The sequence below is a fragment of the Oryctolagus cuniculus genome, chromosome 15 (genome assembly GCF_964237555.1).
Source record: "Oryctolagus cuniculus chromosome 15, mOryCun1.1, whole genome shotgun sequence".
Taxonomy (NCBI): Eukaryota; Metazoa; Chordata; class Mammalia; order Lagomorpha; family Leporidae; genus Oryctolagus; species Oryctolagus cuniculus.
The window spans coordinates 19,765,231-19,782,571 of NC_091446.1; the positions used below are offsets into that span (position 1 = coordinate 19,765,231).

The 17,341-nt window shown below is 54.1% G+C and overlaps 1 protein-coding gene across 1 annotated transcript; it reads right to left on the minus strand.

The window, feature by feature from the left end:
* Positions 1-2,974: 2,974 nt before the first annotated feature.
* On the minus strand, positions 2,975-17,195 carry DUSP5 (dual specificity phosphatase 5). Its single transcript, XM_002718707.5, has 4 exons — positions 16,637-17,195; positions 11,114-11,262; positions 7,013-7,232; positions 2,975-4,493 (listed from the first exon to the last, which is right to left on the minus strand). The coding sequence occupies exons 1-4, from the start codon at positions 17,013-17,015 to the stop codon at positions 4,087-4,089; spliced, it is 1,155 nt and encodes a 384-aa protein (XP_002718753.3). The 5' UTR covers positions 17,016-17,195; the 3' UTR covers positions 2,975-4,086.
* Between the last annotated feature and the right edge of the window lie 146 nt (positions 17,196-17,341).

Here is a 17,341-nt window from a genome sequence, read left to right on the forward strand (position 1 = left end):
ATGACCTGTCTCTCCCTCTCAAGTAAATAATCTTTAAAAAAGTCTTCTTGGGACTGAGACTGGCAATGCCAAAGATGCACAGGCTTCTCTCTACGTGCATTTACACCTCACTCCAGGAATGCACTGTGGCCTATCTAATCTTCAAAAAGGGTTCCAAAGAGGTTTTTTTTTTTGTTTTTTGTTTTCGTTTAAGCTGATTAACGAATGGAGGTAAAGAAATAAAGTTGGTAAAGATAAAGTGGAGTCTTCTTATCCAGCTCTCTGCTGTGGCCTGGGAAAACAGCAGAAGATGGCCCAAGCCATTGGGCCCCTGTACCAGCCTGGGAAACCTGGAGGAAGCTCCTGGCTCCTGATCGGCATAGCTCCGGCCATTGCAGCCAACTGGGGAGTGAACCAGTGGATGGAAGACCTCTCTCTCTCTCTCTCTCTCTCTCTTTGCCTCTCCTTCTCTCTCTGTGTAACTCTTTCAAGTAAATAAATAAATCTTTAAAAAAAAAAAAGATAAAGTGGCATCAATACCAAAAAAAAAAATGCCGTAAGTTCCTATAAAACTATCAGAAGTGGGGCCAGCGCTGTGGCTCACTGGGTTAATCCTCTGCCTGCAGTGCCAGCATCCCATATGTGCACCAGGTTCTAGTCCCGGCTGCTCCTCTTCCAGTCTACCTCTCTGCTGTGGCCCGGGAAGACAGTGGAAGATGGCCCAAGTGCTTGGGCCCCTGCACCTGCATGGGAGACCAGAAAGAAGCACCTGGCTCCTGGCTTTGGATTGGCGTAGCTCCAGCTGTGGCAGCCATTTGGGGGGTGAACCACGGAAGGAAGACCTTTCTCTGTGTCTCTTTCACTAACTCTATCTGTCAAAAAAATTAAAAAAAAAAAAAAAAAAAAACTATAAGAAGCGGGCTCAAATTTGTTATAAGCTGCCTGGTAGCCCAAGCAAAAAGGGGCAGTTATGAACTTTAGAAAAAACAAACCACCAGCAACTCAAGAAAGGTACAATTTTCAAAATAATGAAATAGGCAAGACATCTGCTCAGAGTCTTCACACCAAGGAGATGCTTGGATACCAGGGCCCTTGCTGGCACATCAGGTACTGGGTAGGGGCTTCATGCATGTGCCCCCATGGTGTCTAGCACAGAAGGCAGAGTGGACAGCAAGGGGCTCCTCCATGGATGGAACCATAATTGCAGAGAACTAACACTACTGTCCTCCTAGACAGGATGCTGAGCTAAATGCTGGAGGCATCCCAACACCCTGGGATGAAGGAACTGGGCCCCCTCCCCGGGGACTCAAGGCCAGTAAAGGTGGCCTCTGCAAAAAAAAATCCCAGTGTAATTAACAAGGAGTGGAGTGAGAGCTCCAGCCATCCCCAGCTGTGGGGCTTCACGCAGCTCACCCTCCATGACTCACCGGCTCATGAGCAATCCTCCTATGCCTGATTTAGAGGACTTACTCACCCTTCAGAGAAAGACTGCAATGCAACAGAGCAAATGTCAGTAAGTGGGATGCGGCTTAGCCCGGCACTCCTGCCTGCACCCAGCTTCCTACTCCCGGGCTCTCCCTCCTAGAGGCTCCCCCAGCCACTCAGCATCTGGACAGCCCCTCACAACAGGCAGGTTTCTAGGGCACACTGGAGCAGAGGCCCAGAGAGGGGGAAGTGGGCTGGACGGCTCCAAGGCCCTTGGGTAGGGGCAGGGTGAGGGCTGCAGTCCAGGCCTTCTGATTCCTGGCAGTGCTCTCCACTGTGGAATGCCTCTTGGCTAAAAGGAGCTCAGCCTCCTTGGCCTGGGTGGCCTCCTGGCCTTCTCATCTGCAGGCTTTCCAGGGAACCTGTGAGGGTGGGGGAGGAGGAGGGGTGTGGAGAGCTAGGCCTCCAGCAGTCTCGGGGTGAGATGTTTAGAGCTGGGCCCATCACCCCTCCACTCCCCCATCCTGGCCTCTGGTGCCATTGTTTAAAGATTTACTCATTTATTTTAAAGTGAGAGTTACAGAGAGGGAAAGAGAGATCTTCCATCCACTGGTTTTCTCCCTAAAAGGCCATAATGTTCAGAGCTAAGCCAGGCCAAAGCCAGGAGCTTCTTTTGGGTCTCCCAAATTGGTGGCAGGGTCCAAGCACTTGGGCCATCTTCCGCTGCTTTCCTAGGCACATTAGCAGGGAGCTGGATAGGAATTGGAGCAGCTGGGACTCAAACCAGTGCCCATATGGGATGCTGGCACCACAGGCTGGGGCCTTACCTGCCATGCCACAGTGGCAGCCAGAGGCTCTCTGGACCTTCTAGAACTGAAGGACAAGGTTGGAATCCCCGTGATAGGAACCAGCAGCCTGGGGCGGCATCAATCCTAACCATTCTGTTCCCCCAGAGGAGGATACGGGCCCAAGGAGTTAGGCTGGGGCAGGCGCAGCAATGGGGAGCAATCGGCACTGCTCCTTCCTTCCTCCACCAAGCGTGGAGGAAATGACTCAGAAGGCAAGTCGGTTCAGCCGTGGGTTTAACCCCACTCACTGTGGGATGTACCTAGGAGCAGGGTGGGCGTGGGGGTCCTGCTTACAGTCAGCCTTCAACTAATTGGCTTCTCCAGCCCTGAGCCATCTATTCGCCTTCTCTGTGGCCCTTGTGTGCCAGGCACTGCAGGGAGGGGACTTGGCCACAGCTTGGCACACAGGTGATCACATAACTATGCTTGGTCTTCACCGCAGAGTTGAGGAAACCACGGGTCACAGTGAACCCTCCAGCAGGCGATGGGCCCACCCCTGTGAGACCTGACCTAAGACGCCCCTGGCAAGAGCTGAGGGAAGCCCCTTGGTGGGGATGGAGCACCACACTGTTGTGAAGACCATGGCCTTGGGAGCGGACACCCCACTCCCATGGCTGCCCACTCACTACCATCCCCCAACTGTTCACCTGCAAACAAAAGCCAATGTCCCCGCGAGAAACGCTCCTGCCTGACCCCGCGGCCCCAGCACCACACAGACCTGCTTCTTCCTTTTGCTATTTTTATTTAGCACTATAAAAAATGACGAGGACAATGACGACAACAACTGTAACACACAGCTTTTCTTCACATTCGCATGGGTTTTAGGAAATTATTGCCTTTCTCCCTGCCCCAGGGAGAAATAACCTAAAGACCAAAAACAAATAGTACCACATTGCCAAAAACCTGCAAGGCCCGAAGTCAGTAGCTTGGGAAGGAGCTCCAGGGGCAGGGAGGAAAAGGAAGGTCCCAGGAGACGAGACACCAGCACGCAGGACAGCAGGACAGCAAGCCGAGGAAACGACCGTTTTCAGTGCCACTGACCCGCGACCCTCGGCAGGTACCTTCTCCCTGGCACCTGCCGCCACCGCCTCCGAGCGCTGAGGTTTGGTCTGCAGTCTGAACTACTCAGAGGACACAAGAGTCGCTTTGAGGAGGGGTACGACGAGACAGGTTCAAGTATGAGTAAGAATCATGCCACCAAGCCCAAGGTCAGCGAAAAGAAACCCAACCCAAAAGAGTCTACATCTTGCTACTTCAGCCACTGGACCCAAGAGGGAACCACAAGAACATTCCAGGGCTCGAGGGGGCACATCCATCACGCCGTCCGGCAGTGTGGCATCCTCGACAAGGCGGTGAGCAGCTTCGGCTCTGAAGCAACACGGACAGACGCGGAGACTGCCAAAGTTCAACAACAACAACAAAAAGAAGGTGGAAATTGTGCTTCCTTCAGAATGAGTTGGCTTCTGAACTGCCTTTCCTCCTGGTCCGGCAACTTCTTCCCCCACGTTGCTGCAAGGATTTATTGCCTTACGCTTGAAATGAAAAGGCAGCCTTTGAGGTGCCAGGCTGGGTCCTGAGAGGGCAGGGGTCTGGAAGTACAGTAGTCGGCACACGCACTGTGCTCTCCGAATGGCTTGGCCTTCCTCTGGTCCCCACAACCGAATCCCCGAGGCCGGTCGGACGGTCCTTTGCAAGCCTAGTGACCATCACTATCTCCCCGAGGCAGCGTGACGAGTGAGGTCTTCAATATTGCACAGGTATGAAATGTCCACGAGTTTGTAAAAAAGAAAATCACAGTTGCTCTGGGGGCTGGGCTGGCTCCCCCGCCCCAGCTTCAGCAGGATGTGGCGGTGGCCACGGGGCTCCTGTGGAGCTCTGAGACCGTCGAGTGGGCGGGCAGTGGTGCCAGCACCGAGGTAGGGAACGCGCAGTAGGCACCCTGCACGTCAGGGCTCAGTGTCTGCAAATGGTCTCTCAAGGAGGGGGCTGCCGCCTCCCCTTGGCAGGAGGGAGGCTGGGGGTTGGGCGTGGAAGGCAGGATCTCGGATTCGTACTGCAGGAGCTGGCCCATGAAGCCGAAGTTGGGCGAGATCACACTCCTCCTCTGCTTGATGAACTCAAAGGCCTCCTTCAGGTGCAACTGCTTGGTCTTCATGAGGTAAGCCATGCAGATGGTGGGCGAACGGGAGACCCCGGCCTCACAGTGAACCAGGACCTTGCCGCCCTTCTCCCTGACACAGTCTAGAAGGGAGAACAGAGAGTGGGGATTGCAATGAAGACGCTGCCAAACACAACCTGAAGTGACCCTGTCATCAGACCATCGTGTCTGTGCGTGAGCTGCGGGCTGCACAGCACCACTGCCAGTCTTTAATCCCCACTGGGTCCCACCAGTGTGGGCCTTACCCTTCCTGGGGATGCTCCACCCCCAACTTGGGCTCCCCTGACAGGCTGCAAGAGGGGCTGGACAACCTGACACCACATGCAGCCTGTACTGGGCATGCACAGTGTCCCAGGCTCACAGGCCAAGCTGGAGAAGCAGGTCTTGCCTCTCCAGGTCTGATTCTCATGTCGATGACCTAGCCTCCATCCTGCTAGAGGACTTCCGGCCTCCCCAGACACCCTGTTGTGCTGTGCCAGGGCGGGCTGCTTGGCTCGCCTCCCAGGGATCTCACCACCAAACATACAATAATGAGCGCACGGCCACTAATTATAGGTCTAGCTAAGTGACGCTTACTAGATGGAGAATATAAATGGCTTTTGCAAACTCCATCTTGCACAACAATGGGAGTCACTGCTATAAAGCTACCCCCAGCAGTTATCATTCTTGGGCTCAATGTGACCAAAAAAGGAGGGGGGGTCTCCTCCTTTCCTGCTCTACCCAGTCCTGTCCAACAGCTACTACTGTTAAAAATGAGAAGGGGTAAAAAGGTTAAATATGTACACACATCAACTCAAAACCACAGAAAATAGTCTTCCCAATCCCCTCTCTGGCAAATGAAGAAACAATTCCATCACAGGAAGCTGGATGTAGCTGGCACTAGGGAGGACCATGGTATGCAAAAGATTTTAAAGGGGGACAAAAAGAAGTCAACCCCCATATTACCCAAAGTCTGCAAATGAACCTCCAACATCTAAAACCTAGCACTTATGAGGGGTCAGGATCTCCCCATCCAAATGAGAACCTCAAAGGGAGGGCTGCTGGTGACCCCAATTCAGTCTGATGCACACAAACCGGAAGAAAACGGAAAGCCAAGCAGTCCCTGTAAACTGACGCCAACGGGGGACCCAAGCCCTGGGGGATCCAGGGTCAGAACGACTTTCTTGTTTTGCTGTGGTCTAGATTTTAACGGACCCAGGACTGCACCTGAGACCACCCAGGGCCTGGGGGCCGCTGCTTCCGGAATTCACTCTACACCTCAGGAGCCTGCCTGCCCTTGCAAGTGGCCTGTGCCTGTTTTCCACACTCAGCTCCTTGCACTAGCAGGGAAGGAGTCTGGGAAAAAGCACCCTGTGCTTTCAAAATGCCGCAGTTGTCAAGTGTGACTGTGTACACACACACAGACATAACACACACAGGACAGGGAGGGCGGGTTCTGGGAACTGCACGGGGGCAGGTTTCATGAGCTCACAGGGCAGCTATCTAGGTAATTAAATAACAGGCTGAGAAGGGTAGGGCATTCCCAGGGACAGAGAACGAGTCAAGGGTTTCCCAGCCTGAACCCATCATTCGGGCTGCGTCTCAGACTCCAGAGTCATCATCTCAGCCCAGGGGCTCAGGGGACAAAAGGCCAGGCTCTGCCTTTTGCCTCCGGTGAGCTTCCCAGCAGTCTCCTGTGGAGCAGAAACTGTGGTGAACACAGGGCCTCCACGTGGCCCAACAGGAGCCCTTTAATCGCTACCTGTGCTAATTACGGCTGTGCTAACCCCTGCCCCCTCACCCCACCCCGCCTCCACCTCCACTGGAACAAGTTACAGGAAAATCACGTCTGGGTTTCAACGACTCTGAATGGTAAGGAAAGGCAGGCACAGACACAATGCTCAGGATGAGGACGTCCAATAGGGGGACGATGCAGCAATGCAGGTGACATGGAGGACCCAGAAACCTTCCGGCCAGAGCCCCGCCCAGGCACGGGGAACAGAGGCCAAGGCCTTCTCGGGCTCATTCAGTGAAGCAAGCGCTACCTGCCTCACAGGCATTCAGGAAGGACGTGGAAGATGCCAAATTTTCTGTGCATAAAACCTGGAGCTTGAGTCAAATTCTATCCTTAATCCCAAATTAGCTGAAAATGCAAAAACAAATTGCCTCTGAAGCCATTTGCCAAAACTGTGGAAAGCTGCTGGAGTCCTCGGGGCTCAGTGCGTACGTAGTGCTCTCTCCATCCTTCTGCCTGCTTTTAAAAATATCCCAACCTACGTAGGAGCAGTTAGGGAGGCTCCTCCCCCGGCGCTCCTGCATGGAGCACACGCACGGCCACACTCTGCTCCCGCCCAGAGAGACACAGCAACGAGACTGGCAGTGCGCGTTGCCATAAAATCACATTAATTCATTCATCTCACACATTAAAGCTCCTATTAATAGCAACTCAAATCCTCCTCTCTGCCTTTTCAGTGGCCGCACTTGTTCGTGGCTCCAACTCCCAGTGACTCCGTGCACAAGACTCCCTCCCTTTCAGGGAAGGTGGCCCCATGAACACCCAAGGCCAAGAACCTGGGCTCTAGGAGGGCTCCCAACGCAGCGGGAGGAGGGTTGCCGAACCTACCAATGAAGTCTATTGCTTCTTGAAAGTGGGAGCTGATGTCGGCCGTGTGGCTGTCTTCCACGGGGATCCACTTGTAGTGCAGGTGGGGGGCGCAGGCCTCAGAGGTCCGCCGGGAGACGTTCAGCAGGGCTGTGATGTGCAGGTTGGCCAGGAACTCGCACTTGGAGGCGTGGTAGGCACTTCCAAGGTAGAGGAAGGGAAGGATTTCAACCGGGCCACCCTGGAAGCAGGGACAAAGGGACAAGCAGGAAACATTGGATCTGCGTGCTCATTTGGGAGAGGAAAGACAACAGCTCTGACCTATTTGGTTCTTACGAAGGGAAGGCCCCTTTCTAGTTCCCAGGTAGAGGGAGTTCGGAGGCGGGGCAGTTCAACCACAAGTGTAGGCAGCTGCTCCATCCTGGCCCGCTCTCAACATGACTGCCGGTGACTCAGGGACAGCAAAACCCACAGAGCAAAGAGTTTCATTTTCTTGCACGTTATCAAGGAGGTAGGAAAGGCCGACTGCCTTCCTTGCTACTGAGGGTGAGCAGCCAGTGGCTGTGCCTCTCTGAGCGTACCAGGGCAAGCCCTTGACCCCTGAGGCAGCCTTGGTCTCTTCAAATGGACAAGAGCTTCACAAGGAAGCCTCATTCCTCTAAAGCCCTGCTACTTATTTACTGGGCTAAGGGAGGACTCGTGTGCCCTGGTTCGCTCACCCAAATGCCCATGATAAACAGGACTAGGTCAGGCCAAAGCCAGGAGCCAGGGAATCAATGCAGGTCTCCCACAGGGGTGGCAGGAACCCAACCACACGAGCCATCACCACTGCATCCCAGGGTCTGGAGTCAGGAGCCAGAGCTGGGTATCAAACACAGGTATTCCCATATATAATGTGGGAGTTTTTACTGCTAGGCTAAACACCTGATATTTTGTACAGTATTTCAGCAAACCTAAGACACTGTTGATCCAAAGATACACCTAGATTTCAGAGATATACAATGGGGGCCACCCTCTGGAAAAAGTGGGCTTCTCAGAACAGAAAGTAACCATCACCCACTCAGAATCTTCAGACTACAAGAAGGTGTTAGGCCCAGCCGAGGGGCTTCCCCCACCCTCTACCCTCATCACAGAGAATGAGGGGTTGGCGAGAGATGCTTACATCGTCACCTTTGGGGAGGCCACCCACACACTGGGTTTCTAGTTCCGGATTCGGATTCAGGGAGACCAGAGACCATCTACCCAGGGTCAAGCTGAAAAGAACCACGAGCTAGGCAGACTCTGGCAATCTGATAGCTGGAACAGCAGGGGCCCCTGGAGAGCTGGAGGAAAACTCTGGGCTGGGGGACAGTGGCTGCGTCTTTGGAAGCCTTTCCCATCCTATCCACCCACCTCCTGTCTTTCCATTTCCTGTCCTGGAATAAGAGACTAATGGAAACTCAACCAGGCCCATAACAGAAAAGCTGGCAGGGCACAAGGGCCAGGAGCAGGCAGCTCCCAACTGACTCAGTACCCAGAGTGTGCTTTTTCTTTTCCCACAGTGTTTGAGCAAAAGCCAGTTAGACCACTTGGAAGAAAGTTGTAGAGGATTTTACATGAGGTAATAACAACAACAACTCTTATTTGCATTAGCATCTCCTAGGGATGGCACCTGGGTGTAACACTTAGAGCACACTTAGCTCCTACTAATTTCACAACAAATCTGTGAGCTAGATCATTTAGTCCTGTGTTATAGATGGGTGACTTGAGTGAGGCTCAGAGGGTTAGACAACTTGCCCACATCAGAGCTAGTCAGTACCAGAGCTGGGACTGACACCCAAATGGGATACTTGAGCTAACCGGTGAGATCTTATCCAACTCCACTACAAGTGCTCAGTGAGAGAAAGCAAGCACTGGAGGTAAAGACAGAAAAGAAACCTTCCCTGTCCTTTCCCTCTTCCTCTGGAGATGAAATGTCCACTCACATCCCCTCCCTGATGTCTAACTTCCTTGGGGACAGAGTGGCCTTCCCAGTGGCAGCGCGGCAAGCAGTTCAGACCCAGGCTCAGGCATCAGGCAGAGCAGCTCTGGGTTAAGGCTCAGCCCGATCACCAGCCGAGATGACCCGGGGCAGCTCCTGCAGCCTCTGAACCTTCATCTGTAAACTGAGGGCAATGAGGCCTGTCTTCTCAGTAAAGTGTAAATGGGATAATGGATGCATTAAAACCTGGCACAATTTAGAGCTTCCACCATCATCTGAAGCTAAAGAATAAACACACACACAATGGCTTCTCTCCCTGGGAAACAGTGCAGGTGGTGAGGCCAGCCAATCCCAGCAGGCCCGGCACTGGCCTGAACTGGACCCACTCCCCACGGGCAGCTCCCCACAGGACAGAGGCGAAGAGCAGAGGCTGCAGAAAGGCCTTTGGAAACAAGTCAGGGACCCAAGTCCAGTTTCACTCAGCTGCTGCCCAGCTCTGGGTCCTCACCAACGGGCACCGACAGCCTCACCCTTGAAGGAACAGGTCTGACGGTTGACTCAATCAAGAGCTCTCCCTCTCCAGAGGGCCTGGAAAACGCTGACACACCAGGCCTGGGATTCCATCCAGTTTCCTCTGGAGCTGAGCCCACTACACCCTCGAAACTAGTTTCTTTCCCTTTCTGAGTCCTTAGCCCAGCCTCATGAGGAAGGAGTCAAAAGCCTTCAAAAACCCCAAAGGTTCAGGCGACCTCACCCAGCTCCTCTCAAAGCAGAAGCGTTTCTAAGAAGCCACGCTTGGGGGTTCCCCAGCAAGCCTGGAAGACACGTCAGGGCCTCCCCACGCCTCACTCGGCCTCAGGTCTGCTGTGCATTCGCAGCACTGTCAATTCCGATTTCTCTTTCACTTTCTGAGAAACGGGGGAGAACACAACCCAAACAGACAAACAAAAACAGATATGCAGCTAGGCTGGATGTACACGGCTTGAAAACCAAGGGTTCGTTAGATGCCATGAACGTCTTTAATAAAGGAAGACAGAATTACAACCCTGGCACCTGGCCACACTAAGAGGCTTCCTGAGCAAGGATTGCATTCAAGAATAGGTCACCTGGCTTTGCTCGGGAGTTCCTTCCCAGGAGCTGAGCTCTGCTCTCAGCAGAAGCCAGCTCTGGACAGTTCTGGAAATACCCTTTATTCTGATTTGGCTGTGCCCTTAGTTTTTTGGGAAAGGTGGAAAAAGTCCCTCCTACCCATCAGGTATCTAGGCTGGAGGGCCTGTAACAAACAGAACAAGGTCTTGAAAGGCCGGGATGGGAGTGTCCTGAGGGTAGTGCCACCGTGAGCCAGCTGCGGACTCCGCAGCTCGCTCTCAGAAGCCATGAGGCAGCTTCTTCCTCTGTGTCAAATGGGAAGGTGGGTTTTTGCTCTGTCATTTCCGCCAGCTTTGGATTCTCGCCTGCCTTTTCCTTCTCTTCCTGCCTGGTACTGGGTAACATCAACCTTTAGCAAGCTGTCACAAAGCACAGCTTTTTGAAGCACAGAGGAAGAAAAAAAAAATTCTACGTGTTTACAGACACATGAAGACTGCTCAGGTCTCCTAACCTCCTCTGGTTTCAGAATTTACAGAACTGAAAGCACCTGAAAGCCTCGGAGGAGCCGGCCTGCCATGAAAACATGGTTTCTCTATAGTACCCTCCCTGTTTCAGTGACCATCCCCAACAGGGCACCTTGACAGGTCCTGGGCCGGGCTGGTCTGCAGAGACAGAGAGCACGAGCAATCGCAGTCACAGGACAGCACAGGAAGCCCGGGAAACAGCCCCAGAACATCCTCAGGGAAACCTAACCCGGCGTTCTGAAGCTTCTCTGAACCTCTTGAGCCTGCTAATAATAACGTATCTCTCACTTCCCCCTTTCTGCAGAAGCCGTCAAGTATCCTGGGGTTTGTTTGCTCTTGTCAGCTTGTTTTCTGGAAGGACGCCCAATTACTCTTGGATGGAAATGCAAGTTGGCAGGCAGCAGAGGCTCTCGGAAGCTAGTGGATTCTGCCAACACCTTGATCCACAAAAGAACCAACACCTCTGTTGCTTGGCAGGGAGAGCAAGAGCCAGGCTCCCGAGGGAGGCATGGAGGCAGGAGCCCGGGATACCTCTCCGACCCCACGCACCTGGTCGTAAGCTGGCCGGAAGCTGATGTTTAGCACTGGTTTTCCACACTGGCCGAGGAGGGCTCTCTCGCTTTCGATCTTCTCTTGCGCAATAGGTTGCACGTCCACGCAACACTCGGGATATTCCGAGTAGAAGGTCTCATAGCCGCCTACAAAACAAACAAAAAGTGAGACAGATGTAAGCATCGATTTCTCAAGCTGCCAGAAAACACCCTCAGTTAGTCAATATTCCTGAGTGTGGAATAGCAGAATCAAGCTAATAGAGATTCTAGACATATACAACAAAGCTGAGCAAAACCAACAGGTTTAGAATAAAAAGGGGATCTACACACAGATACCCCCAAGCTGTATCTCAGAGAAGCAGTGATCAACTGGCTGTGTCTGTCAGAAGCAGCTTCCACCATTAAAGGACATATCTGGCATTTGGCAAATATTAACCACATCCCTCCAGAAAACAAAAAGCCATTTCTTTATCGAAAATGAGGTGTGATTATGCAAAATTACATTAATTTGTGAGAAGAAAGACTCCTAAATTAGTTCCCTGTCCAGCCTATCTGCTCTAAGCAAGATTATGGATGGAATCCCCTCCATTCATAAGGAAAGAAGGGCTCATATGAGTTTCTATTTCAGGGCAATAAAGAGCCTTGTCCTTCCTCACTCCCACCACGCTAAGAAAACTGCCAGACATCCCATTCCATAGGTCCAATTTAGAGTCATGGAGTCCACTGCCTTCTAAACGGCATCAAGGGAAACTTCTGAACTTAATTCTTAGCCCCAGGGGCCAGTGCTGTGACCCAGTAGGCTAAGCCTCCGCCTGGGGCTCCGGTATCCCATATGGGTGCTTGGGTTCCTGCACCCACATGGGAGACCTGGAAGAAGCTCCTGGCTTTGGATCAGCCCAGCTCTGGACATTGCAGCAATCTGGGGAGTAAACCAGTGGCTAGAAGAACTTTCTGTCTCTCCCTCTCTCTGTAACTGTACTTCTCAAATAAATAAAATCTCTTTTTTCTTTTTTTATTTTAAAGATCTATTTTTTTTTTTTTTTTTGAAAGAGTTAGAGAGAAAGAGAGAGAGGTCTTCCATCCACTGGCTCACTCCCCAGATGGCCGCAACGGCCGGAGCTACGCTGATCCGAAGCCAGGAGCCAGGAGCTTCTTCCGGGTCTCCCACGTGGGTGCAGGGGCCCAAGGACTTGGGCCGTCTTCTGCTGCTTTCCCAGGCCATAGCAGAGAGCTGGATCAGAAGCGGAGCAGCCAGGTCTCGAACCGGCGCCCACATGGGATGCCAGCGCCTCAGGCCAGGGTGTTAACCCGCTGCACCACAGCTCCGGCCCCATAAATAAATAAAATCTTTTTTATTTTTTTAATTTTTATTTTTTGACAGGCAGAGTGGACAGTGAGAGAGAGATAGAGAGAAAGGTCTTCCTTTGCCGTTGGTTCACCCTCCAATGGCCGCTGCGGCCGGCACCCTGCTGCCGGCGCATAGCGCTGACCTGAAACCAGGAGCCAGGTGCTTCTCCTGGTCTCCCATGCGGGTGCAGGGCCCAAGCACTTGGGCCATCCTCCACTGCACTCCTGGGCCATAGCAGAGAGCTGGCCTGGAAGAGGGGCAACTGGGACAGAATCCGGTGCCCCGACCGGGACTAGAACCTGGGTGTGCCAGCGCCGCAAGGCAGATGATTAGCCTAGTGAGCCGTGGTGCCAGCCAATAAATAAAATCTTAAAAAAAAACTCAGCCCCCCTGTCTCTGCCCCCTTGTGACCCCTTTTATCTTCTTTTCATTCCTCCCATCCTGGCCTTTCTCCTCCCATGCTCCAAATCTGTATATATGTCACCTCCTGGATTGAGTGACAGTAAGAAACTTAGTGGTACACCCAAACTTTTCTGAACATGTCACTTAAGGTAAAAACTAAACTACTCTTGAAGTCACAGAAACTTTATACATATTTATATATATATATATATATATATATATATATATATATGAAAGCCTTCTCAGGCCCATTATCCTCAGTGTGGAAGAACGAAATGGAAGGAAACTGGGCCAGAGACCCTACAAGGGCACGGGCTGCCCGGTGAACAGGCCAGTCCTGCCCATGTGAGAAGCCTTTTTCTTCTAATGCAGAGCAATCCCAGGCATTTCCCAAAGCCTCCAGAAGAAAACCCACTTATGTCTGTTTTGGCCCAGAGAAATTCACTGGGTGTCAAACAATGCATCATGAGACCATCTAGCCTCCCCAGAGCCCCCCCCCCTTTCCCTCTCTGCCTTTTGATGTGAGAGGTCATGTGGGCTTTTGCAAACCCCTGCAGTCAACAAATGGTTAATGGATTACCCGGCAGGCTCCAGCTCCCTCCCCCAGAAGCTGCAGCCAATTCCTAGAATGAGTCATCTTGCCATTGCCGCTTCCTCTCAGCTTGCTGCCACTGCCCCCGCCCCCATTTAGTACACCCAGATCTCCCCCCCTCCCCAGCAGGCCTCCCTCACCTTCCCAGGATGGGCTTCTGGTGCCCCAGGGGCCTGATGACAGGGCCCCTGTGGGGGAGGATGGAGGTGGAGTCCCTCCCTCCCCAGCCTCACAGCCCTGGCCCAGGCCTCCAAGCAGGTGCTCTTAGGCTACCCCATCACTGCCTCAGGAACCTGGCCTGTTCAGGTTCCAGCAGAGGGGAGGGATTTTGGATGGGACTTTGGGGTAAGGGGCCCCCAAGATTCCAGGATGCTGCTTAGGAAGACGAGTCTTCAGACCACTCCATCGGCTGTCAGGACAGGCAGGAGGTGCGTGTGTGGGCTGGACAAGGCTGGCTCGTGCCTGCCTGTCGACAATAATAAGGCAGGCAGACAAAGAGTCTCACTGTAGTCGAGGGACAGATAAACAGGGCCCTGCCTCTCCTAGCTGGGGTCAGGAGTTCTCCAGATTAGATGGTCTCTCAGCACTCCCGTCAGATATGTAGAGACACAGAACATTCCTCTCTGGTGTCTCACACGCGTCCAGAGCCTGCTGAACCTTTCAGCCTTCTTCCAAGTCTGCTTTCGATCACCACTGCCTTCCGGCGATGGGGGACAGACGGTGCAGGGGCACTATATACAAACAAGCAAGGCCACAGGACTCGTCACTCTCATCTTAGTGGGTCAGGCTTTTTTGTTGGGGGGGGGGGCGATTATGAGAAGTATAAAAGGCACTGCGCCCCCCCCCCCCCCAAGATCTGGGATGCCTCTAGATTAAAACCTGGCTCGTACCTGGACAAGAGTTAGGTAGAGAAATAAAAACTTCCTCGCGAAGGGCCAGCACTGGGGTGCAGCGGGTTAAGCTGTCACCTGCAATGAGCACAGGTTCCAGTCCAGGCTATTCCACTTCCGAACCAGCTCCCTTTAATCTGACTGGCAAAGCAGGGGAAGATGGCCCAAGTCCTTGGGACCCTGCCACCAACAGGGGAGATCCAGATGAGGATCCTGGTTCCTGGCTTCTGGCTGGCCCTGTCCCAGTCATCTGGGGAGTGAACCAGTGGATGGAAGATTTCTCCCTCTCTAACTGCCTTTTAAATCATTCAATCAAAGAAAAAAAATTTCCTCTAGCAACAGCTTAAAGTTTCTTAGTGTTATAAGGGTAGATGGCAAGTAACTTCTACTGAAGCCTAGAGTGCACCTAACATTGACCTGGCAATTCTCTTGGTTTTACTGAAAGCCAACGCACACACATGAGCATACAGACAAAGCCATGCTCTACCCAGTGTTTCCCACAGCGAGGCTGGAAGCAATGTTAACGGTCACCACCAGAGAGCTGGTTATACACACCAAACATGCCTTCAAAAAACTCATGGAAATGCATATTATGAAAAGACTATGTATAGATTTCAAACATGTTTTACAACAAAATAAATTTCACTTTTAATTCTGCTTTTCCATGAACTTTTCAAAGTACTTGCACAAGTCCTGCTATGGATAAGTCTCCACGATCTAGTTGATTACAGGGCAGGAATAGAGAATATACAAAACAAACACACACTAATTTCTTAAAGATACTTGCAAAAATCTATCTAAATACAACAAGAAATAGTTGGTGGCTATCTCTGGGGAGTAGAACTGGGTTCTACAGTGTGCAGAACACTCATTTTTCGTTTTATATTCTTCGTGCCACTTTCTGTGCAGTATTTTCTAAATTGTCAGCCTGGCTCCCTTGGAAAGTGGTAGGGAGCAGAGGCAGGGCCGGGAAGGGTTTCCTGGAATTTATCTTTCATGAACTGGGGGAGGGAAAGCTTTTCCTGTCCTCTTTGCTAAGGAGACAAAAACCACAGCAGGAAGAGAAGAAATCGGGAGCCATGCGGAGCCATGTGCAAAATCTCCTAAGGGCTTGGAGGAGGCCATCCCACCATCCCCTGGGGAGAGAAGGGAGATTAGCATCTACTTCTGTCATTTCCTCCACAGGAATCAACAAGAGACAGGGGGCAAGAGGTGCTAATAGAGGAGGGAGCCACCCACGTGCCTCAGGAATATTCCCGGCCTGGGAAGTGTAAAATTCCCCAAGTTGCCCGGCTTTAAAACAGGATCCCAATTCTCCCAGCTCCCTGAACCACAGCACTGCTCCAGCCCTCGGACTCCAAAACCGGGTTGGCAGGGGTTAAGCCCTCACGTCTGCAGCAGCGCAGGACTGCAACACATTCGAGGCTTCAAAGAACTCAAACACAAAGCAGGAGCAGCCAAAGGAAGTGACCCAGAAAATCAATGCTCCGGAGTTTGAGAGTCAGTCACCCACCCACAACCGGAAGCCAAAGTTATCTCCCCGGCAGGTGAAAAGTGCAGGCCTGGTGGCAGCGTTGAGAGATGTCAGAGCTCCGGCAGCGGTTCAGCCCGCACACCACCCTGCCCCCGCGGCGCCCAGCCCAGGTCCCGGCTCAGGGCTAATCCCAAGGGAGGCGGAAAAAAAGGGTGGGAAGGCTGACAGCTCCAGACCGAGGCCGAGAAAGCCCTAGGAGGGGGAAAGGGGGAGGCGGAAAGCAATAAAAAGCAATAAAGAGACATGGAAAGGAAGGGGAGGTTCTCGCCAGCCAGGGTCGAAAAGGCAAGAGGGGCGCAATGGTCAGTGACTGGGCGGAAGGGGCACCGCGGGGCCACTCTCGGGGCAGCGGTCGCGACCTGCGCACTCCGCCAGATCGCCTGGGAAAACTTCCAGCCCTGCGCCCCCCCGCCCCGCGAAAGCAAACAAGTCCGCGCCTGGAGTCGGGGCGGGCGCCCGGCACGAGCCTGCGGCCCCGAAGCCGCCAGACAGCAGCGCGCCCCGCAGCCCCGCCGCCGGCCCCGGCGGGCAGACCCAGGGCTGCCAGGCGCTTTCGAGGAACGCGGGCCGGGAGCCGGGGAAGCGCCGAGCGCCGCCACCTGGGTGCCCTTCCCGGCGCACGTCCAGCGCGCAAGTGCGCGGGAGGCGGACTCCCTCCTGGGGGCCCTCAGCGCGCGAGACGGGACCCCCCTACACACACACCCCGACCCGGGGCCGCGGGCGGGCGGGCGGAGGGGCCCGGCCGCCGCGCTCACCTTTGAGGAAGTAGACTCGCGGGCCGGCTGGCAAGCAGGCGAGCAGCGAGGTGAGCACGACGCGGGCCGCGCTCTCCTCACGCAGCTTCTGCCAGTGGCGGCTGCCCTGGTCGAGCACCACCACGGCCGCCACCCCGCCGCCGCCCTCCTGCAGCAGCCGCGCGCGCGCCGCCTCGTCGGGCAGCACGTAGCGCGCCGACACCGCGCCGCCCCGCGCCCGCCGCAGCACCACCGAGTTCAGGTTGACGTTGAGCGAGCCGCGCACGCTCGACGCGGCGAAGGCCAGGTAGGGCCGACAGTCGAGCACCACGCAGCGCGCCGCCGCCTCCTTGCGGAGCATCTTGCGCAGCTGGCGCCCGTCGAGGGATGTGACCTTCATGCCGCCGCGCAGCGGCCCCACGCCGCAGGTGCCCACGGCCAGGATGCCCGCGGGCGAGGCACGGGAGACGCACTCGGGGCGGGGGTTGCGGCCTGGCCGACGGAGCCCGGCGCCTGAGGGGCGGCTCAGCGCTCCCTTCCCGCCCCGCGCGATCGGCGCCCAGCCCGGCCGCTAGCCGCCTCAGAAGCCGGGGATTCCGCCGGCAGCGCGGCGTTTTATGTGAATGAGCGCGCGGCCTGTGACGTGGCTGCCCATATAAGGCCAAATATGGGTGTGGTCACGCCCCTTGGGGCGGAGCGTCGGGAGCGGGACGCGCTGGGCGGGCG

Excerpts from the sequence above, each read along its gene's own strand:
- DUSP5 (XM_002718707.5), bottom strand. The coding sequence starts at position 17,015 with ATGAAGGTCACATCCCTCGACGGGCGCCAGCTGCGCAAGATGCTCCGC. Across the intron at positions 11,263-16,636 it reads GCGAGTCTACTTCCTCAAAG|GCGGCTATGAGACCTTCTAC; the intron begins GTGAGCGCGGCG and ends TTTGTTTTGTAG. Across the intron at positions 7,233-11,113 it reads TCCGGCCAGCTTACGACCAG|GGTGGCCCGGTTGAAATCCT; the intron begins GTGCGTGGGGTC and ends CCCTGCTTCCAG.